Raw genomic sequence first — 26,911 nt, forward strand, 5'->3', positions numbered from 1 at the left:
TAATTTTGATTTTGTTACTTTACTTGTAATTTTCACTTCTATAAAATTTTAATATTTTTTTAAAGTCAATTTATTAATATTTTAAATAAAATTATTTAACAAACTTTTTAAAATTAATTCCATAATAATAAAAATTTGCAGGAAAACAAAATAACAACCACTGAGTGAAATACGAAAAAAAATTATAAAAATACAAAACAATACCTTGAAGATGGAGATGTTAGGATGATTAAGTGTCTTACTTGCGTCAATTTGTCTCCTCATCTATAATGATTTTTCGTTTTATCTAATTACGAATATCTTTTTATTTTTGTTGTTATGTTCAACTATTTGATTTAATAGTTGTTTTCAAAGTAGATGACAAATCAACTGCAATGTGTTTCATCTTTTTCGACAGAACTTTGTTCTGAATAATGATGATTGCCATTGTTGTGACGATGATCGTTGTAAAAAAAGATAGTAAAAATTATAATTAGTGATGACAATAATTAAAGACAATAAAAATTTTGAATTTCACTATTTAAATGATAAGCAGAATTAACAAATGGTAAATTACATTAAATTAACTTATTTCGTTCGCTTAGCTAAAATTTTAAATTTATCATTTACTCACCAATTGCCCACTGACTGTAGGCCGTGGCTCCGGAATGAAATAAATTATAAAAGACACTGTATAATTAAATTGTTATCACAATTTAAAATATAATTAAATAAATATGTAAAATTTGAAGTTAAATGAAACGAGTCATGACTCATGAGATGTGAAATAAATATGTTTTTTAAGCGACGAAGGAAGGAGGGTGTTGACGACAAGAGCAGAGCTGGTGGGCAGGTCCGCGTCTTAGAAAGTATCCCTTTTTATCAGATTCAGAAGAGTGAAAATGGTCTGAAAGAGGAGAGTAGTAAAATTGTGGGTGCAATTTCACACTTCTTCTCTTTCCAATCCCAAATGCTGTGAAAAATAGTTGTTACCTGTTCAACCCCTCCACCAGCATCCGGGAAGGAGCTAGGGTTTTGAAATTGTGGAGAAATGTGTCTGGATATAGGGGTTTTGGAGAAGAGATCCGGCCATTTCTGAGGGTTTAAGCGCGCAAGATTGGGATCGGAGGCCAAGTTTAAAGGCTTTTTCGAGCAATGTACAGTGGATCGAGCGACGGCGAAGGCCACGAAACATCGGCGCCTAGGAAGATTCCGCCGGCGTCGTCCATGTTGTGGGTGCGAAACCTCCGCCGCTACATCGGATCCGGCGCCGGCCTTGGCTCCGAAGCCCTGATGGGTTCGTATTTTCTCCGCTTACTTCTCCTTTTTTTATTTGCGTGCATTTTGTAGTTTTAAGTTCCTGAAATTGGCCGCGGCTTCGTGAAATTGGCTGTTTTACCAGTTTGTAATTGCGTTCGTTGCTCTGATTTATCTGGGGATAAACGCCAAAGACAAAACACTTTACTTGTTTAAGTTTGATTAGCATACGGAACGCCATAGATTTGGAATATTAGGAAGGTAGTCTCCAATTCAAAATCCAATGCATGAATTTTATCGTGCCAGAAACATTAGTAATTTTAAAGTGAAATAGAGTTACTTATGTGTATAAACTCTTCATGGATGAGCGAACAATTTTGGTTTTTATCAGTGTTCAAAAACGCGCTAGGCGGGCGCCAGGCTGGGGCCTAGCGCCTAGGCGGCGATTAGGAAAAATGATTTTTTTTTTTTCTAAAAACCTTTTGATGTAATTTGATATTATTTTCAGGTAAATCAAAGTTGAAAAGACAAGTGAAATAATGGAATTAAGACTCAGAAAATAAACTATTATATTAGTTATAAGTTCAAGAAGGTAGAAGTAGCAATAATACATCATAAACCATATCTGAAGAATCTAAGTCTAACTATCTAATTGGTCTTCTTCCTCTCCATATTCTTCCAATACACGATCTTCATCGGACTCAAAATCAAATTTATTGATTTCTTGCTCATCTTCTTCTTCTGATTGAAAATCATCTTCATGAAGCTCTCTCATCCTAGAACTTCTTCGAGCTTGAAGCATCTCGTCTGCTCCCGATGCTTCACCAACCACTTCCCAAGTGAGTCCCGTACCAGGCTCAACTTCTTCATCATCTTCTCCATCAACGATCCATCCTTGTGCATTACTAGCATCACTAGCAAGTAACACATCAACATTCCTTTCCTTCTCCCTTTTGTGCTTGTTCATCAATTTCGCATTAAATTGAACATAGACTAGATTGTTCAATCGATTCACGTCTAGTCTATTTCTTTCTTCGTATGTATCTACATAAATAAAACAAAAGCAATATCAATATAAATGATAACTGAATAAGGATAACTAATTGATAGTAAATAAATATAATTCATATATACACTAACCCCTTCAAAAGTGCTCCAATTTCTTTCACAATCGGATGAACTAGCGGTTAATGAGAGAATCTTTCTTGCCATTCGTTGCAAGTTTGGAGTTTGATTTCCATAAGTCATCCACCATGTAACTACATAGGTCAAACAAGTATAAAGTAAACAAATTTAATTTATACACTAATACACAATAGAAAGAATTAAAAGAATTTTATACCTGGATTATAATTGTCATCATTTTTCACACACCCTTGAGTTGCCCACGATTTTCCAAAAGCTCCATCTTTACGAGTATACTTTGGCAACCCAACATTTATAACATGGCCTTGCAATTCACCATCATAATGATAAAACATCTCCACACAATTAAAAAGCCTATCCATCACTTCATTATCAAGTTGTATATCCATATCCTTGAAAAAGTAGTAGGGATTCAAAAGGTAAGTTGCAAAATGTAGTGGACTATCTAGCCTATCTTTTACCCTTGCTTCAATAATCTCCATAATAGGCTTATAGTTCTTTTCAAGATTATTTAAGGCCTCCTTAATATCTTCCTTTGCTTGCTTAATCTTTCCACATAAAAAGCCCATAGAAGGCTTTCTATCCGCATCAACAATTCGAAGCACTTTCACCAAAGGTGCAAAAACTTTAAGGCATATAGTCACACCATTCCAAAAAGCAATGCTCATCACAGTAGCATAGGCTGCTTTCCCTTTAACAATCTTTGACCATTTGCACTTCTCCCATTCAGAGTTGGTAAACATTGCCCTCAGTTGGGCCTTTTTCTCCATCAAACTTTGTAAAGTCAAGAAAGCAGAAGCGAATCTAGTGACTCCTGGTCTCACTATATCCCTCTTCTTTGTAAATGACCTCATTAAGGATAAGGTCTTATGGTGTGCATAAATGAAGATTGTGAAACTCTTGGCCTGATCAATGACTTTCTTATACTTCGACAGATTTCCAATACTTTCAAGCATCAAATTGATGGTGTGAGTAGCACATGAGGTCCAAAAGATATTTGGCCTCTTCACCTTCAATAATTTTGCCGCTCCCATATTATTGGCAGCATTGTCAGTTACTACTTGGATGGCGTTTTGTGGCCCAACTTGCTCAATGCATTTATCCACATACTCAAAGATAAGTTCACTTGTATGTGCTTCATCTGAAGACTCTCTAGAAGAAAGGAAAGCAGTACCTGCATTAGAATTAACACATAGGTTCATGATGCTCCTCCTTTTTCTATCTGTCCAAGCATCTGTCATAATGGAGCACCCAGTTCGTGCCCACTCTTCTTCATGCTTCTTCAATAACTCTTTTTTTCTGTCAACTTCCCCTTTTAATAGTGGTTCCTTTAATTGGTATTGACTGGGAGGTTTGAAGCCCGGCCCAAATTAACCAACCGCCTCAACAAACAATTTGAAGCTATCATTGTCAATCGCATTGAAAGGTATACCAGCTTCATACACCCATCTAGCACAATATTCACGAACAGACTGTGTTCTCTCTTTAAATAGTGCTTCACTAATAGTTTGTTGCCTTTGGGTCATTCTCGCACTCAAACAAGTTTCAGGACTGATGGAACTTGCAAACTTATCCATAGGGCCAAGAGTACGGGACGTTTTTCTACTACCTAACTCTTGCAATTCATCTTCATCATCCCCTTCCACTCTTTCGGAGATATTAACAGTTGATCTCATCAAATCTTCCTCCTCCTTCTTATTTTTCCTCTTATTCTTTGCCTTGGCAATAGCGTTCTTACATTTGGCTTGATCAGTTGGAGAAGATTTTGGACATGCAAAAATATTTCCAGAAATGTGGCCAATATGTTCTTTTACTCTGTAAACACCTCCAGACATAATTTTACCACACGACTTACATTTAATTTTATCCATATTCTTCGGATCAATTAACATTCCATACTCCCATCCGACATCATTTGACTTCCTTTTAAGAATTGAGGAGGCCTCGGACGATGCTCCCGTACTTCCAGTCCTATCCAAATCATTAATTTCACTTCCTGTTTTTCCCTGAGTATTGAATAATTTCAATAATATACATTAAAATTTAATTAAAACTCATCTAATGAAATGAAATCAATAGCTGTTGCTTGAAGCAGCAAGTTGACGCAGCAAGCCTGCTTGAAGCAGCAAGCAAGCAATACGCAAGCGAGCCACGAGCAGCTTTGCGTTGCTGCTGAGTTGCTACAGAAAGGCAAGCTTGCGTTGGCGGAGGAAGATGGATGGTTGGATACATATCGCAGCAAGACGCGAACGGCGACGAGAGAGAACGACCAACAGGCAACAGGTGAGGTCGGCAGCAACGAGAGAGCAAGACCAAAAGAAGAGATCAATGGCGGTGGCGAACAACCAAGAGGAGATCGAAGGCGAGAGAGAGAGAGAGGAGCCGCGATGAACACAACCAGAGAGAGAAAGGGAAAGGGGATCGGGAAATAGAGAAAGGGAGGGGGAAAAAAGGTCGGCCCAAGACGCACACGACCTAGGTGGCCCAGGTCGTGCGCGACCCAGGCGGCCGCCCAGGCGGTTAGGTGCCGCCTGGTCCGCCTAGGCGGCGCCGCGGCCCGATTAGTCGGCCATGGCGCATAGGGCTACTGAGTAGCCCTAAATCGTTGCGGTCGGTTGCCGCTCAGCGCCTAGGCGGCCGCCTAGGCCGAATTTTCGAACACTGGTTTTTATCATTACCTAATCCAACCAACAACAACATATCCAGCCTTTATCTCACTATGTGGGGTCGGCTACATGAATTCTAGACTTCCATGTATTTCTGTCTTTTGTCATATCTTCATTGAGGTCCATATACTTCATATCAAACTTTAATGTCTCTCCCAAAGTCTTCTTAGGTCTGCCTCTACCTCTTTTTTTGACTAATTGTTCCATTTCATCAACTTTCCTCACAAGAGCGTCTCTTGGTCTCCTATTCACATGACCAAACCATCTTAGTCTAGTCTCTCTCATATTCTCCTCTATTGGTACTACTCCTACCTTATTATGAATAACTTCATTTCTAATTTTATCTTTTCTTGTATGGCCGCACATCCATCTTAACATCCTCATCTTCGCTACGCTCGTCTTTTGTTCATGCTGGTATTTGACTGCCCAACATTCTGAGCCGTACAACAAAACTGGTCTTATAGCTGTCCTATAGAATTTTTCTTTCAATTTTAATGAGATTTTACCATCACATAACACCCCCGATGCATTTCTCCATTTTAGCCAACCTGCCTTAATTCTATGTGTGACATTCTCGTAAATTTTTCCATCTTTTTGAATCACTGATCCCAAATATCAATGATCCTTGAATCATTGTGTTAGCAATTAAGTAGGTTTAGGCTCAAAATACTGCTCTGAGCCCATGGGTGCACTCTATTGGCCAAGTCTTGTTGGCATGGTTGTTAGATGGACAACATATACTTTCAGAAATAGGCTGGAATACAACTTAGGGAATTTTAGTAAGTGCAGTTCTACCTCCTTCAGAAGAATACCAATGTTTCCATGAGGCTAGGCGTGACTTCTCTGAATAATCTCATCCCAAACTGCTTTTATATTGTATCTCACTCCCAACACAAGCCCAAGATAAGAAGAAAGAAGAGAATCAATACCAGATCCTAAGGGATCAACAAAATTTTTAATATTTTCAGCACCTCCTCAATTGGAATAATAACTTTCTTGAGAAGGTTATTTCTGTGACCATAAGCAGCCTCAAAACAAAAGAGAATGATAGATACCGCAAAAATAAAATTGTTACACAAAAAAGAAAAGGGACTAATAGAAGAGGAAGAAAGCTCAGGTAAGTGGCATAATTGTCTTACTAGTAAAATTAGTTTTTCCCATCTTGCTGTACCCTTTTTCATGTCTAAAAAAACAACCTTCATGATTTGTATGACCTAGCAAAGCCCATACTTGACTTTTAGAATCCTTTTCTCATCATGCCATGCTTCTTTCCTGAGCTTTCTTTTTCTCTTCTATTAGTTCTTTTTTTTTTTTTTTTTGGGGGGGGGGGGGGGGGGTGTCTTGGCAGTTTATGTAAGCACTGTGTGCATATGTAACACTATCATAGTATATGTTTTCTTTTAAAATATAGCTATACATGTTGTATTTTCATTTACAGAGCTTGAGACCAAGAGAATATTGCTTGACATTTTTAAAGAGAAGCAGCAAAAGAGTGCTGAAGCTGGCACAATTCCAAGCTTTTATAAGAAGGTAAGCATTATCGTAGCCGCTTAGGTATTTGAGCATAGGTCTTTTGTGCTGACAGCCTGACAGAAATGGTACACTTATGATTTTGCCACTGTCTTCCTTGATGCTGTTTTTTCTTCCTAAAGCCCCTCCCCCCCTTCCTCCCTCTCCCTGCCTGATATTTAACTGCAATAGAAGCTACTACAATTTCTAAGGCGGGATGTTTTGTTTGTTTGTTGTTTCTATTGTGTTAATTTTTTGCTTATTGGAACTTGTAACTAACCATTATTTTGTTGGCTTCCAAATTTTCTGTTTCTAGAAACCTGAAGAAGGGTCTATCAGTCACCGTGTCCAGAGGCTGGCTAAATATCGCTTTCTTAAGGTACTACTTGTGCTTCCTTTCCTCGTCCGTTATTTCCATTAGTTATCTTTTTTTTTTTTGAGAGGGGGGGGGGGGGGGGCTCATAATACTGTCATTAGTTATCATCATGTTGCATGTCACCTTCTTTTGGAGATTGACTTGATTTAAAGTTCACAGTAGCAACTACAGTAGCTTTTTATTTTGTTTGTTGTATATTAGAACTGCATCTTGTTTGTCTTACCTAGATAGTGTAATAACTTACTGGGTTCTATTGGAAATTCAATTGTTTTTGTAGCTATAATGCGATTGGTAATTTGGTTTTATATTTTGGCAAAATTTGAAATAATTACTTCTAGTTGTAATTTTGCAGAAACAATCTGATCTTTTGCTAAATGCCGATGATTTGGATGCCATGTGGGTTTGTTTAAGAGAAAATTGTGTCATTGATGATGCCACTGGAGCTGAAAAGGTCTGTGAACTATTATTTTTTATTCTTATTTTTATTTTTAATTTTTCTTCTACATTTTCTTTGGTCATTCTTAATGAAATTCAATATCTTTTTGTTAATTGAATTATCTGACATTTTCTACTGGTGTTGATCCTGAAGCTTAACTAGCTAGGTCTTGAAGTTACTGTTAGGTCCATCTGATCTTGTTTTTTAGAAATTTAATATTTCTGTCATGTGGCTCTCATTTTCTTTCCTTTAACATCTCTGATTATGTTATGTGTCTAGTATAGTTATTCTTATGATTATAACTGCTCTTTTAGTTAGTGCATGCTAAATGTAATGATGCTAAAACATATTTTACTTGTGTCTTTTTAGATGAATTATGAAGACTTTTGCCACATTGCCTCTGTATGTACAGAACAAATAGGCCCTAAATGTCGACGCTTCTTCAGTCCATCAAACTTCATGAAGTTTGAGAAAGATGAATCAGGAAGAATTGCCATTCTTCCCTTTTACCTTTATGTGATGCGCACGGTAGGTCTTGCTTTTCTATGTTCACAAGTATTTGTTTTCTTTTTATGAGTCTTTTATATTTTTCTCATGGGATTTGTGTTTATATGCTGTGCTGCTGTTTGCTTGTTTTTTTTTTTTTTTTAAATTTTTTTTGCTAAGTATTTGCTTGTTTTTTTGGGCTAAGTATTTGCTTGTTTTTTGAAATTTACATTTCCTGCTGTAAAAGGAAGGAGAAGAAAGAAAATAAGAGAAAATCGAGAGAAAAATTTAGGATTGAAGACTGAATCTCAAAAGATACAATGAGACCTATTGACTTTATGTACTATTCAACAGAATCTCTAACAAACTAACTGGTACTGACAGCTGGCAGTAACAACCTGAGCAAACATTGCTGTTTGTTGAAACAGAACTAAAACTACCTAGCCACATCGGCAACTGGAAATACACTGCCTACTACTAATAGTAATCACATCATTTTCTGTCCTGTCCTTTTCCTTTATAAGTGTCCAGCATGAAGTGGATTTATCCTTCATACTCGCTGTTTGTTCATACTATAATTATTGCCTGTTTAATGCAAATAGTTATTTTAATATTTGATTAGTATAAGTAACTATAGCAATGACAACAATCTTACATAATAACAATAATGCTGGCCATTTGTAATTGTTGCTCAGACAATAACCTCAATAACCTCTTTTTTTATTAGTATCAGTAACTATACCAATGATGATAACAGCACATAATAAAAATAATGCTGGCCAAAAGTAACTATCTCTCAATTTTGTTTGAGCAATGTGGAAGGCACAGACAGTGCTGTCAAGTTTCTAGAATCATGGTTACTATGAGACCAAGGATAGATTTGTCACAAGTAGGATTTCATTTAATGTAAAGGTAATGCTATTTTAAAAAAAAAATGAAGGAATAAGTTAGATAAGATAGCGTGGATGACTTATTAGTCACAGTTGCAGAAGTATTGCAACATAGGGAACTGCTTTCATGTGGAATGAATTTTTAACTGGCCCCTACTTGCCAGCAAGCTACTCTAATATGATGTGGCAGGGCAAATTTTGCCACCATAGGCGATAGCAGGAAGGATGTGCCAGAAAGGATTTCATAGTAAAAAGGAGGGATTTGATAAATGGGTAAAAACAGGCTGTTTGAGAGAGTAATTTTGCTGTCACTCAAATTGGTGCTTCTTATGATGTGAAGAATCTAGATTGTCACCAGGGATCTTCTTGTTGGCCTATTTTGGGAAGGGGCTGTTTGAGGTGAAATCTTTTGTGGATCTTTGATATTCTATAGATTGAGGGATTGCTTTCACCTTGGAAAGGAAGAGCTTTTTCAAATATGAATCAAGAGAAGATTTTCACTGTTAATAACTTGTCTTGTGGCATCAAACCTTCCTAGTCCCCCATTTTCGAGCACATCTGTCTGTGGATGTTACTCATAAGATAATTCTTCTATCAGCCGTTTGATTATAATGCATAAAGTAATAATTGATTGTGCTTCTTGTAAGCATGATATGTGGCTCTTATCTTCTCATATAGCTTAAGACGGTGAGAGATCTCATGGTCTTCATTCTAGTAATTTATCCTGGGTAGTTCCCTTCAAATTATTATGTTCTACATTGCCATAGTGGGTCATTGAGAAAGAGGAGAATGGAACACCCTTTAGCTGCCATTTGCCATACATGGATGATTTTGGCAGAGCAGAACAAAGAATATGTAGAGTGGGGATTTTTTATTTAAATTGACACCTTTTTTTTCTTTCTTTTTTCTTTTTGCTGCTGGGTTTCACGAAATACCTTTAAACCTGGAACAACATTTGAATTTTGTTTTTCTTTAGAGATGCACGAGCATATTTTGTTTTTCATTTGAATTTTGCTTTGGTGTATTTTGTTTTTTTATATATGGTTGAATCCAATTTTGACAATCTTTTCTTGATGAATTTCTGCTTATGGAAAGAAAAAAAAATTCTATGAAAATTTCTACTTATGGGAAGGTAGAAGTGTGAAAAAGGGCGAGAATTCATGTAGCAGGTGATGGGAACAGTTGCTACTCCACTGTGTGTTAGGAGTTTGATTGAGCTTATATGACTAAAAACTGATTAAGAGAATTGAATTTTCCCTGATTAAATTAGAACCGACTCACTGCAGTAATGTTGTTGATAGTGTAACATTTTTGGTACTGCAGTTGGATATTTTGATTTGCCAATGGCAGTCTTAATAGTAAACATTAGATTGATGGTGCTAATCTCTCTTTCTCTCACTCTCTCTTGTTGTCATGCAATGCTACTTCTATTTTTGTTCAGGTTTCACTTACACAGGCCAGAATTGATATGAGTGAGCTCGATGAGGATTCTGATGGTTTCCTACAACCTCATGTATGGTTCTTTACTGTTCTAGTTCCCTTGTCCAAAATTAGAGAGTAGGTCCTTTGTTCCCCGGCCCCCAAATATAATTAATATACTGCACGTATTTGCATGTAAAAAATGCATTTTAATGCTTGCAGGAAATGGAGGCCTATATACGAGGTCTTATTCCTAATTTAGCTCAACTTCGGGACATGCCTGCAGCCTTTGTTCAAATGTACTGCCGCATAGCTGCGCACAAATTTTTCTTCTTCTGTGATCCTCATAGACGAGGTTTGTAATGTTCTAGATGTTATTTACTGTGCTTAGAAAGAAAAGAAAAAGAGTTGATTTTTTATGGCAAGGTTTAAATGGAAGTTGTAGTTTTGCACAGCTTTTCACTTCTCATTTAAATGAGTTTGTGCCAGTATGGATGTACGCATATGTTATTGTGCTTAATATCACCTCTTTTCTCAACTTACCGTCAGAACTATTAGAACTCTGTCTTGGCATGCTTTACTTAGAATCGGTGGTTCTGCTCAATATTTATCTTTGATTTGATGATGCTATACTGTTAACATATTGTTTTCTGCTAGCTGCATTTTTTTTTATACTTTGTTTTGTTATATGTTGCTTGCATTTGTTCCAAGAAGCATTTCATCTGACCTTTTTGTCTGTCCTGCTGGTTCAAGGGCTTCCAGCAACCATATCTATGTGCCTCCTTTAGCTGCAGAAAAAGAACTTAGGCTTTGAAGGATGGTATGCTGATTTATTGCCTAATCTGAATACTGAAAGGTTGAATTTGTTGCTATCATTGAGTTCTTTTTTCATTTTTTTTTAAGCAAGGAGAAATCTTGTTAGGGAGGTGATTGTTTTATGGGTGGTATTATTTAAGAATTTTCCTTTTTGTTGCTGGGGTAGGGAGTCCAGGGACTGGTGAGATGGCCAAGAGTCAAAAGGAGGGCGTCCACGATGCACAAGGCTCACCTCTTTGCCAGGGTTGAGGGAGGGTCATTTCTTTACACAAACGTACTCTTGTTTTGCAAATAGACTGTGTTTTCACAACTTAAACCCTTGACTTTCTAGTCACAAAGGAGCAATCTTACCATTGCTACCTGGGCTGAGAGCATTCCAAGAGCTTTTTGTATAAAATATCTTTGTTGTAATTAAGTTTCAACCTTTTCATTTGAACTGCTTGTTGGCTATCCTTAAGGGTATCATTGTTTATCTAGGTAAAATAATATTTACTGGAATGACTTGGAGATATGGGCTTAGGTGGAGCAGGCTGGTCTAGTAGCAGCATTAGGCTACTTATGTTGGTGGATTTGGTTTTGAGGTTTAATGTTGCCCCTTGTAGAATGGTTTTACTCTGATATGGTGACGTGAGGAGTGTATATCTGAATTGACATGCAGTTTTGGGTAAACAATGCAGATGGGCTGCAACTTGCCAGCAGTTAGTTCAAATTTCGCTCCCCTCCTACTTAGACCTAAGACATGCCTAGTTTCAAGCAAATTGAAGGGTTTAATAGCATATTTAACCTCTATCTACTCATTACCTAACTCTATTTACTTATCATAAGAAAAGGAACTTCGGCCGCACAAATCAGTAACTCTATTGATGCTTCTAGGACATCAAGTTGCAGTTTAGATAGTAAACTCTGAGATCCTGGGCCCTAAACTAACGCCAACTTGGGATGCCTAGTGACAACTGCTGTGCTCATTTCTTTCAACTGTGACTTGATGTCATTTATTTTTGGAGGGCATGAGCAGACATCTACAGCAGAAATTATACTTTCCAAACCCAGTTTGCACTAGTCCTGGTAGGTCACATTTCTACATGGTTGCCTCCTCTCTAGATACCTATATATGTCTACTAAAATTAATGTTTCAAGAAGTGAACAAATCAATATCAAAACAGTTTATTCTTAAAATTTGCTAAAACCAAATTTATATAAACTGGCTATTAATCAACTCTATTCAACAAAGTCTTGTGCCAAAACTATTTGGTTCAGGCAACGGGAATGCTATTTTGTGATCCCTTTTATGTAGAGCTTTAGCTTCAATTCTTGAATGTTCTATGGACGGCATAGCTTCAGAACAATCTGGCTTTTTTTGATAGATGAGCAACTCTCTTGTTAGGATTCTCAGCTTTCTATTTGACCCTTGGATGTTCACATGTTTAGTTTTAAATCTACCTTTCAGGAAAAGCATGCATAAAGAAGATTCTTCTTAGTAACTGTCTCCAGGAGCTAATGGAACTACACCAGGTAATTTGTGTGTGCTTGTTTCCTAATTGCCTCCAACCACGAGCAGCCATCTGCAATAGAAAGTATTACATCATCTTTAGGTTACTTTTCTGGTATCCTCGGCAAATGTGTTAACCTTGTCCGGACTTGTGACTGTATTGCTATTTTCTGATTTATTATAGACTTAAAATAATCACATATGCTATTGATTTTCATGCTTGTAAACTAATCATCTATGATGTATGAAGCATTATGTGCATTATTGTTTGTACACATGGAATAATAGTTGACTTTGGAACTTCCCTTTTATCTATGTTAGGAAAGTGAGGAAGAAGTCACTGACACTGAACAAGCAGAAAACTGGTTTTCGTTGACGTCAGCACAGCGTATTTGTGGTGGGTACTTAAATGTCTTGAGTTCTCTTTCTTTTATTTTTTTTCCTAATTCTCATGGTGTGGTGTTATTTGGGTTGATCTTAATCTATGCAATATATTTTCATTTATCAAAAAAAGCTTGTACCACACTGCTAGCATTGAAGTGCAACTCCGATAATTTCAGCCTTCTGTAGGAGCTGACTTATTTTTCTCTTTGGTTAGTATTGTGTGAGAATACTAATGTCAGCCTGAGACAATAGAAATGCAAACTGAAATTTGAAAATGAAGATAGAGAACATTGGATATAAAACTAATTGACTGGTAAGGATGTCAACGAATGAAGTTTAAAGCTAGATGATTGGCTAACAAATAGAAAAGGATAAGGAGCCAAGAAGATTGGAGCCGATTAGAAGATAAAGCCTTATTTATTTTTAAGTTTTTAATCTCTTATGTAAATCTGTAAATTGTAAAGTTATCTAGTCCTACTAATTAGGATTGCAATCTGTTCCTAGTTTCTAGGAGAGTTATTAGGAGATTTCTTGTATATTTATTAGCTTACACATGGAATGAAAGAATCAAGGAATTCTATTCTCTTCAAAGTTCCTTTTAACATGGTATCAGAGCCGGCCTTCTAATGGGCTTCTTTTTCTGGCCTCCAGTGCCCCCTTTACCTCTGTTTTTCACCCGATAAGACCTCTTTGGCTTCCTTTTCTTACCCGATCTTTGATCTTTTATCCCTTCATCCAATAGGATAGGATGTCTATTACCTCTAACACGAATCCAACACCGGAGACGATGGAAACCAGCAGCACCACGGAGGTTCTGTTTGCTGGAACAGGTAGTACAGGGAATGGAGGAGAGTTGCAAAATCTCCAAGCGGCCTACCTGTTGAATGGGAAAAATTATTTGAAGTGGTCCTAGTTGATATGTACTTTTCTCAAGGGAAAAGGGAAACTAAGTCATCTCTTGGGGACTGGTCCTAAGGAGGAAGATTCTATATTTGCAGCATGGAATGAGGAGGATTCCTTAGTGGTGTCATGGCTATGGAATTCAATGGTACCAGAGATAAGTGATACGGTGATGTTTTTAACAACTGGGAGAGACATATGAGAGGCAGTCAAGCTCACCTATTCCAAGGTGAAAGATGTTGCACATATTTATGAAGTAAGGACCAAGATTGCTACTACCAAACAAGGGGTAAGATTTATCATTGAGTATGCTAATACACTGTAAACTTTATGGCAAGAATTGGATCATTACCAATGCCTCAAGATGAAATGCGGTGAAGATGCAGCATTACAAAAAAGGTTTGTGGAAAAAGAAAGAACCTACGATTTTTTGGCTGGACTTAATATGGAGTTTGATGCAGTAAGAGTTCAAGTTCTTGGTAAGGAAGATTTACCCCCTTTAAATGAAGTAATTTCTATAATCCAGGTTGAAGAAGGAAAAATGGGAGTGATGCTAGACGACTCTCCAATAGAGAGATCAGCACTAGTATCACTCAAGGCTCCTAATAGGGGTCCTAAAGAAGAAAAGAAAGCTGGGAGTCGACTCTCTATGGTGTACTTTTTGTAAAAAACTAGGCATACCATAGAGAGATGTTGGAAGTTATATGGAAAACCATCCAAAGGAGGACAACTAGGGGCCAAAGGAGGATAGTTCAGGGGGCTAAAGCCAAGCCTATATGGCTAATATGACTAGCAGCCAACATCAAGCAGAACAAAAGGATTAGAACAAGGAGAATGCTTGGATCTCAATGGGGCAAAAATCGAGAAGTTAAGGAATTTTCTAGAATTTCTTGACAAGAAAGAAAAATGTACCTGTTTTCTTACACTTATAGGTATTTCCTCCCATTCTCTTACCCTACATGCTTCGGGAATAACCCAACCTAACTCTTGGATCCTAAACTCTAGGGTAACATATCACATGACCCCTCTTTCCCATTATTTCATTACCTACAGCCTGTGTTCAAGTTTTAAGAAAATAACCTTGGCGGATAGGTCTTTAACCACCGTTACCATCCAAGGAGATATCATTCTCAATGAGTATCTTACACTCAAGAATGTTCTCCATGTTCCTAAATTATTCATTAGCCTTATTTCCATTCAAAAACTGGTCCTGGACAACAATTGCAGTGCTAACTTTTATCCTACTTTTTGTGAAATTCAAAGACAATAATCGAAGAAGATGATTGGGCTTGTTAAGTCTAGGGTTGGTCTATACTATCTTGAGGGACCAAATGAGCAGGAGAAAAAGGAAAAAGGTGAATTTTGTGTCGTGTTTGGTGCAATCTAGTAGAGATCAGATCTGGTTACATCACTATTGCCTTGGTCACCTATCATTTTTTTACTCTTAGGGTCATGTTTCTAGCTTTATTTAGGGGTCTTGATGTTAAAAATTTTCAGTGTTCAGTTTGTGAATTTGCTAAACATAAGAGGGTGACTTATCCTTCATCGAATAAAAGAACTTCTATGCCATTCTCTCTCATTCACAGTAATGTTTGGGGTCCTGTAACCGTTCCCAATATTTTTGGAGCACGGTGGTTTTTAGTGTTTGTGGGTGATTGCACCCGAGTGATGTGGTTATTCCTTATGAAAAATAAATCTGAAGTGAGCACTATTTTTCCTAACTTTATAACAAGATTAGTACTCAATTTGGAGTGAAAATCAAGAGATTAAGATCTGATAATGCCAAAGATTTCTTTAACCAAACTCTATCAAATTTTTTCCAACAAAAAGGGATTATCCATGAGTCATCTTGTCCCTATACTTCTCAACAAAATGGGGTAGTCAAGAGGAAAAATGAGCATCTATTGGCTATTACTAGAGCACTTCTTTTTCACCACAATGTTCCTAAACAATATTGGGGAGAAGCAGTTCTAATTGCCACCTTATCAATCGGTTGCCTTCCCAAACGCTTGACTCTCCCTGCCCCATGCAACTCCTAACCAAACACTTCCCTAATATTCATATTCCTAGTTGCTGGAAACCAAAAATTTTTGGGTGTATATCATTTGTCCATATTCATAATCCTCATAGAGGCAAGTTAGGTCCTAGGGCTCTAAAATGCATCTTCATCGGATACTCATCTACCCAAAAAGGCTATAGATGTTACCATCTCCCTTCAAAAAAATTCTCTGTGTCAGCTGATGTGACTTTTGTGGAAAACATTCCTTTTTGACCATTCTTATAACAGCTAAATAGTCACAGACAAGGACCCAATTTCACCTCTGCCTGATCTAGATTTTTCTTATTTTTTGCCTTATTATGATCTGGTTAATCCTAATGATTCATCAAATATGACTCAGGAGGACCCTACTTCAAGTACTCCTCCTCTACAGGTCTATTCAAGATGGAAGTAGCTGGTCTCTAGCCCTGTGCATGTCCAAAAATCCAATTCATCTCTTGAACCTGCTGCTAAGAGCATTGACAGTCTCCTTGAAATCTCATCCGGTAAATCTCTTATAACCAAACCTATTAAACATGTGAGTGAGCCTGACATCTCTTAAAGTGATCTTGAATGGCCTATTGCCCTTAGAAAAGGCACTAGGACTTGTACTAAGCATCCATTGCATTTGTTTTTATGCTATTCCAAATTATCTAACTCACAAAAAACCTTCCTGACCAGCCTATATACCATACCTATTCCCAAACACTTTACCGAAGCTATAAGGGATGAGAATTGGAGGAATGCCATGGAAGTCGAGATGGTAGCCCTCGAAAAAAATCAAACTTGGGAGCTAGTTCAATTACCTAAAGGAAAACACCCGATGGGATGTAAATGGGTTTACATAGTCAAATATAATTTTAATGGGACATTAGACAGATATAAGGCCATGCTAGTGGCCAAGTGATACACTCAAGTATATGGCATAGATTACCTAGACACATTTGGCCCTGTTGCAAAGCTAAACACAGTTTGAGTTCTCCTATCTCTAGCTGTTAATCTAGGCTGGCCATTGCTGCAGTATGATGTAAAAAATGCCTTCTTGCTTGGAGATCTAGAAGAGGAAGTTTACATGGATTTATCACCTGGATATAGTCCAACTACCCAAGATAATGTAGTTTAACAAAGAGGACTTCCTTAAAATGGAGCAGCCAAGGCAAGAGTTAATATACTTGAATGTGCTGAATAAGGGTTGACAGGAAAGAAATGAAGGGTCAATGAAGGGATTTACAAAAGAAGCAAGGCCCCTTACATTATTGTGGTGACGAGCCCATTATATGGAGAATCAGCTAATGTGGGGAATGCGATTGCGGGGAAAGCTAAGGATTCCTTGGTTTGGGTTAAAATAGGCAGCGAGAAGGTGGAGACAGCACTAGTTGGAGGATATCTTACCATCGACATAAAAGACTCTAGCATTGAACAATATGATGGTGTTGCTGCCATTTTAGAAGGGTTAAGCCAGATTGCAGAAGATGCTGATTTCTCTTCCAGCCAAGGGAAGTTTTCTGCGAATTATGACCTTGATAGTAGTTCTATCCACCAGCAACAAATTCAAAGTGGTGAGAAATTCTTGAAACCGGTTGTAGCTAGGGAAAAGCTAAAGGAGGCAGCTGAAGAAGTCAAAGGTTTTGTCAAAGGGAATAAAACTTCCATTGCTGTCTTGGTTCTTCCTCTAGTTGGCAAATCCGAATGCTTGTCTATTACATTGAAGGACGAATAGATGGCTGGAGAACTAGTTAGTCAACCCTCTGTATTCAAAACAACACACAACGAAGATGATGAGAAGAGGGGAACATATGTGGTAGTTTCAGAATGATCAACATTTGAAGGCTGTAGGGTTACAGATTTTAGCTACTACCTACGACAAGGAGCGGTTAAATTCATTGAAGGCATTTGATGTGGACACATTGACAGGTTTTGGCATTATATTAGATCCCCAGACTAAGGGTACTAGCGACCTTAATTTGGTAGCTATTGCAAACCCAAAGGAAATAGTGTGTTACTCTTTGGAGGAAGATGTAGCCTTGTCTGCAATGATTATCATTTTTGTTTCAATTGAGAACCTAAAAATGAAGAAAAAGAGACCTAGAAGGAGGAAGAAGGAAAGAAGGATGAACCAGATAGTTAAGGTTGGAATTGAATGAAGAGCCATGGCCACTTGTTACAAGTTCTTGGGGACAAGAACTCTCTTAAGGAGGGGGGAATTGTCATGATCTAAGGATCTATAGAAGGGCAATACAGTAATATGTTGATAATAGTTGTTAGAAGATATTTTAGCATTTGGTTAGAAACACATAGGTGTTGTTATGTAGTTAGTTAGGAGCAAATATGCTTATATAAGGCTATGTAAACGGATGGAATTTTCATGCTTGAATTGAATGAATGAAACTCTGATTCTCTTTAAGATTTCTCTCCATTCTCCCTTGTCACAAGCCTAATGGCTTAAGTGTAATAAACTATAGATGCATAGGTATAAGAGGTAATAGCAGAATGTAATAACATAATGCATGTGATGGGCGGTTCCGCCTAAGCCACTTGTAGGAAATTAGTGGCAATAACAACCAGATGGGTGAGCCTATAAAAGGCAGTGTATGTGAGGATGGGATCTATCAATGAATACATTTGGATCTTTCTCTCTCTAATTTCTCTCTCTTTTTCTCTCTCCCTCTTCTTAATTCAAATCCTCCCTGCCTTTCTCTTTCTCAAATTTCCCGACTCTTCCAGAATTTCCCAAGCCTCACACTCGAGGCTTGACAATTGGTATCAGAGCTAGCGGCCTCGGCAGTGTTTGTGGAAGGAATTTCGAAGCAGACGATGGCGGAAGGAACGAGACTCAAACAATTGGAAACCAGAATGGAAGCGTTGGAGTTCGGAATGTCGCAGACACACGAAGCTATCACCCAAAGTAGGGAAGATGTGGCTGCAATGCGAGAAGGAATGTGAGAGGAACTGGCGACTTCTCGTGAGGATATGCATCGCGAGCTGGAAAGGCATGGAGAAACGATGGATCAGTTTGGTCAAAGGATCAATAGCATGTTTAATATGCTATCATCCTTACCGCAATTCCGTTTGCCAATGGAATTTCCCCCGCGATCTGGAGCTAGACCAAACTTGAATGGATCTTGAATATTTTCGAGACCTCCAGGAGAAGCGGAGTCGGAAGGAGTGTAAGGAATTGACACGGACCCTCAGGTAAGGGAATTTCAATTACAATTTGGTACTCACACGCCAATGCCAAGGCTGGAGATACCATTATTTGATGGGACAAGGCCAGGGTGGTGGGTCCGTCGGAGTGAACGTTTCTTCCAATACTATAATGTGGCTGAGACACAGCGAATTACATTGGCCACAACCTATCTTAATGATACGGCTGATTCTTGGTTTCAAGGATGGTTTAAGTACCAAGGAATTGGGGTGAGATGGATTGAATTTGCCGAAGAATTGTGTAGGCGATTTGGAGAGAAGAATATGGCAGATGTGATAGAAGAATTCAATAAACTTCGGCAAGAAGGGATTGTAACGGAGTATTTGGAGAAATTCGAAGAGTTAGGAGCTTTAATGTGGAACGCTCAACCAACACTTACTGAGCAATATTTTGTGTCCAGCTTTATTAGTGGGCTTAAGGATGAGTTGGGATCCATGGTGAAGATGATGATGCCAATTACGGTTAGGCAGGCAGCATAAAATCCCAGATTACAAGAATTGACGTTAGAAGCCATCTACAAAAGGAATAGGGCCTCCTCTTGAACAGGACCATTAATCAGTTTACCTCCTAGTGGTCATGCGAGGGAGATAGGAGCGACAGGGGGTACAGGTCCATCGAGAGGAAGTCAGCAAGCCTTAGCGATTAGAAATCCCACTATGGAACAGAGGAGACATATGAGGCTTTGTTTCAGATGTGGAGACCCTTATAGTCCTGGTCACCAATGTAGAAGGCAACTACTGAACATGGAGGGTGGTGAGGAGCAAATACTAGAGAAGGAGCAAGAAGACCTCGAAGAAACAGAGAAGGAGGTTCCTCAAGGTGATTCTGCCGGTGAAGGAGGGGAAATTTCATTTCATGCACTGAAAGGGGAACATGTGGGGCAAATCATTAAGGTTGAAGGGAGAGTGGGCAAGAGAAGGATGATGGTGCTGATTGACAGTGGTAGCACCCACAGCTTCCTCAATGAAGCAACTGCCACTGAATTAGGTTGTGCCTTAGTGAATACTTCTCCCTTATCTGTAACTGTAGCTAACGATAGTAAAATGTACAACAATTATAAGAGTGTAGGGTTTAAATGGTTGATGCAAGGGGAAGAGTTCTCTACAGATCTAAGAATTCTGGAGCTAGGAGGCTGTGACATCGTCCTTGGGGTGGATTGGATGAGGACAGTTAGTCCTCTGACTTTCGACTTCAATAAATTGGAAGTCACACTGGATTTGAAGGGACGGAAGCTGATTTTAAAAGGGTGCCTCGAGGCAGGGGAATGCAAGATGATTATAGGGAAAAAATTATAGAAGCTGTTGAAGAAGGGAAAAGGGCAGATATCCCAGCTATTTTCCATTCAAACGATGGAAAAAGGTGAGTAGGAGAGCCCTCTCACCACAGACCTCTTTGCAAAGGTAACCTTCCCTACTGTATTACGTCCATTGCTTATGGAATTTCAGGAATTATTTGTGGAACCACACACCCTACTCCCAAACCGCTTGTTTAATCATACTATACCTTTGAAACCCAATTCTGAGCCAGTAAACGTCTGAGCCTACTGTTATCCCCCTTACTAGAAGGCTGAAATTGAAAGACAGGTCAAAAGTATGCTCCAAACGTCCATTATCCAACCGAGTCAAAGCCCTTTCGCCTCTCCCGTTCTTCTCGTCAAAAAGAAGGATGGTACTTAGTGCTTTTGCATAGACTATAGGCAGTTAAACAACCTTACTGTGAAAAACAAATTCCCCATTCCCTTGATTGAAGACCTATTAGATGAGTTAAATGGGGCTGTCATCTTTACTAAACTAAACATGAGGGCAGGGTATCATCAAATCAGGATGAACCCTGCCGACATCCATAAAACAGCCTTCCGAACACACCAAGGCCTCTATGAATTTCGGGTGATGCCATTTGGACTCACCAATGCCCCAGCCACTTTCTAAGCCCTTATGAACCACCTATTTGCCCCATACTTGCGGAAATTTATCCTGGTATTCTTTGATGAGATTTTAGTTTACAGCCCCAATCTCAAACAACACCTAGCCCACCTTCAAACCACATTTGAAATCCTGAAATTTAATCAATTGTTTGTTAAACTCTCCAAGTGTTCCTTTGCAAAGAATGAGGTGGATTATTTAGGGCATATCATTTCTGGCCAAGGAGTCAGTACAGATCCTAGTAAAGTTGTAGCAATGTTGGAATGGCCTAAGCCTTCGACTATAAGGGAGCTAAGGGGATTTCTTGGCTTAACAGGGTATTATAGAAGATTTATACAGAATTATGGAGTGATCAGTAAGCCATTGACTGAATTACTCAAGAAGGACAATTTTGGATGGAATTCCTAGGTTGAGAATGCTTTCAACACTCTTAAAAATGCAATGACACAAGCCCTGGTTCTGGCTTTGCTGGATTTCTCTAAGGCTTTTATGGTGGAGACTAATGCATGCGACATCGGGGTAGGAGCAGTGCTGACACAAGAAGGGAAACCCCTAGCTTACATTAGCCAAGAACTGGCTGCTCGACACCGAGGGCTAAGTGTGTATGAAAAAGAACTATTAGCCATGATCATAGCTATCGACAAGTGGAGACATTATTTGGAAGGAGCTCCCTTCATAATACGGACCGACCATGATAGCCTAAAACATTTCCTACAACAGAAGTTGCATACACACCTGCAAAGGAAGGGAATATCCAAATTGTTGGGCTTGAATTATGTGATATAGTATAAGAGGGGAAAGGAGAACATTGTGGCAGATGCTTTGTCATGAAGATCAGAAACAGGGGAATGTAAGGCTATCACCGCAGTGGTGCCTGATTGGGTCAAAGAAGTTACTGAAAGCTATGAAAAGTCTGAGTGGACTAAGTCCCTACAAACTCAATTGGCCGTTCGGCACACCAATGAGCAAGGGTATTCTATGTCTAATGGGTTGATCAAGGTTAAGGGCAGATTGGTCGTAGGCAATGACAAGGAACTAAAAGGCAAGATCTTACAGGCACTACATAGCTCTCCACTCGGCGGACACTCGGGGGTTAGAGCTACTTATTACCGGGTTCGACAGATGTTCTTTTGGCTTGGCCTCAAAAAAGAAGTTATGGAGTTTGTGGTAGCTTGCATGACTTGCCAACGCTGCAAGCATGAACAAGTGGCTTATCCAGGATTGTTACAGCCACTGGCTATACCGGACAGAGCATGGGAGGAGATATCCATGGATTTCATCGAGGGCTTACCCAAATCAGAAGGCCGAAACGCGATTCTAGTTGTGGTCCACAGGCTGACCAAATTTGCTCACTTCATTGGCCTCACTCACCCATTCACAGCCCAAGAGATTGCCCGAGTGTTCATTGATACAGTGGCCAAATTGCATGGACTACCTAAATCCATCGTCTTGGATCGAGACAAAATATTTACCAGTCACTTCTGGTAGGAATTGTTCAAGAACCTAGGGGTGAGTCTACACATGTCATCAACATACCATCTTGAGTTAGATGGGCAGACCGAAAGAGTCAATTAGTGCTTAGAATCTTACTTGCGATGTATGTGTTTTGCTCGACCTAAGAGTTGGGGTAAGTGGCTCTCTTTAGCTCAGTGGTGGTATAACACAACTTACCACAGCATTATCAAGAAGATTCCCTTTGAGGCTTTATTCGGTTACCAGACACTTACAATGCCTGCCACGACAGGTACTAACAGGGCGCGAACTAACGCAGCTGAGTATTTGCAAGACCGACAAGAGATGATTTCACTACTCAAACAAGAGTTGGCTACCGCTAACAACAGGATGAAGCAAGTCGCAGATCGCAAACAAAGTGATCGGAACTTCAAAGTAAGCTAAACCCTAGGTACATGACACTAATTTACCTAGCTAATACTTGGCCAAATATTGCATATGCAGTGGGGGTGGTTAGCCAATTCATGTATAATCCAAAAGAAACTCACCAAAGGGTAGTTTATGGAATATTACATTATTTGAAAAGAACACTAGGAAAAGGCATTATATTCAAAAAGGGAGAATGCATGACACTTGCAGATTATGCAGGGTTAGTGGTGGATAGGAGATCTACATCTAGGTATTGTACCTTCATAGGGGGTAACCTTGTGACTTGGAAAAGTAAGAAACAAGGTGTAGTGGCCCAGTCAAATGCAGAGACAGAATTCAGATCCATGGCTCTAGGAGTTTGTGAGTTGCTTTGGTTGAAAATACTATTAGATGACTTGAAAATCACTTTGGTAGCACTTATGAGACTATTGTGACAACAAATTAGCAATAAGTATTGCTCACAATCCAGTCCAACACGATAGAACTAAGTATGTTGAAGTGGACAAACATTTTATTAAAGAAAAATTGGATAGTGGCTTGATTTGTACCCCATATATATCATCTTGTGAACAGTTTGCAGATATTCTAACTAAAGGGTTACCCATAGCCATTTATCAAAAGATGACTAGCAAGTTTGGAATGGATGATATCCATTAGGGGGAGTGTCAACGAATGAAGTTAAGCTGGATGACTGGCTAACAAATAGAAAACGATAAGGAGCTGAGAAGATTGGAGACAATTAAAAGTTAAAACCTTATTTATTTTTTAGTTTTTAATCTCTTATGTAAATCTGTAAATTGTATAGTTATCTAGTCCTACTAATTACGATTGCAATCTGTTCCTAGTTTCTAGGAGAGTTATTAGGAGATTTCTTGTATATTTATTAGCTTACATTCGGAATGGAAGAATCAAGGAATTCTATTCTCTTCAAAGTTCCTTTTAACAAGAACAAATGCTTAGATTGGATGGACCGAAAAAGTTATTGGTTTATTGAAGTTCGTAAGAGAGTAGATCTGAGAAATATACGTGCAGAAGTAATTAATTATATTGGTGAATACTGTTTATTGTTACTGTATTTATATTTTCCAATTCGTAAGTACCTGAGTTCTATGGATGATAGGATTTTGACAGGAAGCTTTCTCCATCTATGGTTCATTTAGAAATTCAATTGTGAATTTGGCGACTTTCCTCCCCCCCCTGCATAATTTTAGCTCCCTGAGATTCCACCCCACACCCCCCCCCCCCAAAAAAAAAAAAAAAAAAAAAAAGAATAAGGGAGAAATAGCCACCTAAAGAAGGAAAGAAAAACCAATGTTTGTACCCTAAGACTTTATGCAATTTCCCGCAAAAGTTGATGGGAATGACTACAAATCATAGTCTATTCTTGAGAAAGTGGCATGTCTATTTCCTATGCTGTTGTGGGGGGGGGGGGGGGGGGAACATGTTTTGGCTTTTTGCACAATATGAAGAAAAGACCAATGAAAAGAGAAGGATAAGGAAGATAGGGTGGACACTTGTCATTCCTGATAGGTTGGGCTGCTCATTTCAGTGTACATTAGTTCTTTGTCAAGCTTTGGGGTATTTTGTTTTTTTCGCTTCTCTTCTCTTCAAGTATTTTGTTATGCACTTATTTCTTCACTGCGAAGTTAAAGAAATGATTCTGATTTCTATACCTAGCTTATAATTAATGTCTTCATTATTGTCATATTTATGGCGATCATGTTAGTTTTGCAGATATGTTTCTTGCACTTGATAAAGATATGAATGGAACTTTGAGCAAGCAGGAACTTCGAGAATATGCAGATGGAACTCTCACAGATATTTTCATTGAGAGGGGTTAGCTCTCTATCTCTGTATTTCCTTTTGTGATTACTCGAATTATTTCCTCAACCCCCTTCTCTCTTCTCTCTCTCTCTCTCTCTCTCAACACTAGCACTTTCCAGTGTAGACCAGTTCTATCTCAAATGCCATTAGGCATTTTCTGAGGTATTTCTCTGTATTTGGAATGGTAGGACATGCAGGTTGCATGACAGAGCTAACAGCAAAGACTCCCACTTTATTTTCATATACTGGCTTCTCTTGGATTTGTTGTACCTCTGTTTCCCTTGGCCGTCAAAGCTTTTGCTATCTCACTAAGCAATAGCCCCCATTCTCTAATTGATTCTTATAAATATTGCTTCAATTGTTGGCTCATGCTACTCACGTTTTTGTTGCACATATTAACTTTGCTATTTAATTATGTTTGACCACAATGCTGGTCTCTATTTAAATTTATATCTTCCTCTTCTAAATCATGCAAGCTATGTTGTTTGTCTGTATTCCTAAATGCTTTCATCTTAAAGATATACTGGTTGTCATTGTAATATTTCTTGCGTTGCTTTTACTATTTTGAATGTTTACCAACCTTAGGTATTGGTAGGTACTTTTCTTTTATTACAATATAAAATAGAATGCCATTTACATTGCTCCAAAGTACCAACCCAAAAACCTCATTCCCTGGTTCACCAGCTTCGTTTTAATATGGAAATTCCTTATACCTGATGATAATTGGATTAGATTAAATTGTTTTCTAGCATATTGTTTGTTTAAGCTTTTGTTCATTTTCTGCTTTGTTTCACTAACAGCATTTGATGAGCATGTTCGTCGTGGCAAAACTGGAGGAGGTAATGCTCGGGAGATGGATTTTGAAAGCTTCTTAGATTTTGTCTTGGCCCTGGAAAACAAAGACACTCCAGAGGGTTTAACTTATTTGTTCCGATGTCTCGACCTCCAAGGAAGAGGATTCCTCACTACTGCTGATATTCACACGCTTTTCAGGTGAAAACTATTATATTATTCAACTTGAATCATTTGGCAAGTTTCTTCATGCCCAAACTTTCTTCGAGCCATAGTTTGGTGGCTGTGGTAATAATAGGAAGGGTGCTCCTTTGTGACCAGAAGGGCACACAGGTTCAAATTGTGGAAACAGCCTCTTTGCAAAAAAAGCAAAAGGAGGGCTGCGTTCAATTCTCTCTCCCTTCATCCTTGTAAAGTGGAGAACAGAACCTTGTGCACGGGGGATGCCCTTTTTAAAACAAACATTAGAAATTTGGATTTCCTTGCCCCTGCTTGGCAACAGCAAGGTGGTAACCTTACATGAAATGGAAGAAAAGAGGGGGAGCATCCATAAACTGAGATGTTTCCTGATAGAATCTTCCTATAGAAAACTCCTGTAATTTCCTGCTTGTGCTACTCCAGTAAATTCTACAAGTCTCAAATTACAAGATACATGAATCAAACCATGTCTGGGGACCTTGTTGAAAGCTTTTAGACTTGGGAAAAAGTATGCAAACATGGGAACTAATGAGCTTTTGAGCTCTTTATGCAACCTCAATGCACATTTTTATCAGCTGACAGAACTCTCTTCTCTGGGTGTGATACAGAGATGTTCACCAGAAATGGATTGAAGGAGGGAACTATGAGCTATGCATCGAGGATGTAAGAGATGAAATTTGGGATATGGTGAAACCAGTTGATCCACTAAAGGTCACCCTAGCTGACCTACTCGCTTGCAAACAAGGTGGGACCGTTGCCAGCATGCTTATAGACGTTCGCGGTTTCTGGGCCCATGACAATAGAGAGAATCTTCTTCAAGAAGAGGAAGAGCCAGAAGAAGAATGATATATACATGGAGATGGAATTGGCCACTAACTGTGATGAATTTTCCTTGTTTATTGTGTGTTTTTGGTAGCTGTTGTGTCCTGAATGTCCTTAACAGTGGCAATGGTCGGGGGTCAGATTGGATCCTTTTCAAAAACATGATGCAGCAGGTTGTGTTTGACAGATTTTGTAAACCCTGTACTGAATGGTTCAACTAGTAAATAGAAATGCTTGCCTTCTAGCCATTTCATCTTCCGAATAACCTGCAAATGATTCCATTTCTCTTTAGCATGAAAATAAGCTGTTGTGCGCTTTGGTATAACCGGTCTCATGTCATATGATGGAATCAATGATTAACAATAGCGTCTAAGAGCAGCTGAATGAACATCCAGCATCTGCAGGCTGAATGAACATCCAACATTTTGAAGAATAAGCCAACTTCGCACATTCTTTCTACCACAACAAAGTGTTCA

General features: G+C 38.6%; 1 protein-coding gene and 1 non-coding gene across 2 annotated transcripts; both read left to right on the plus strand.

Moving 5' to 3' along the window:
* Positions 1-785: 785 nt before the first annotated feature.
* On the plus strand, positions 786-26,683 carry LOC127799146 (probable serine/threonine-protein phosphatase 2A regulatory subunit B'' subunit TON2). The gene is made up of 12 exons (XM_052332896.1): positions 786-1,276; positions 6,487-6,578; positions 6,874-6,936; positions 7,286-7,384; positions 7,739-7,897; positions 10,187-10,258; positions 10,387-10,519; positions 12,428-12,492; positions 12,791-12,866; positions 24,534-24,635; positions 25,424-25,616; positions 26,222-26,683. Exons 1-12 carry the CDS (start codon positions 1,135-1,137, stop codon positions 26,457-26,459), a joined length of 1,434 nt encoding a protein of 477 aa, XP_052188856.1. The 5' UTR covers positions 786-1,134; the 3' UTR covers positions 26,460-26,683.
* LOC127800876 (small nucleolar RNA snoR104) lies at positions 25,954-26,071 on the plus strand. Its single transcript, XR_008022894.1, has one exon. It is a non-coding gene; the product is annotated as a small nucleolar RNA snoR104 (small nucleolar RNA).
* Positions 26,684-26,911: the final 228 nt, after the last annotated feature.

This window comes from Diospyros lotus, chromosome 4 (assembly GCF_014633365.1).
Source record: "Diospyros lotus cultivar Yz01 chromosome 4, ASM1463336v1, whole genome shotgun sequence".
NCBI lineage: Eukaryota > Viridiplantae > Streptophyta > Magnoliopsida > Ericales > Ebenaceae > Diospyros > Diospyros lotus.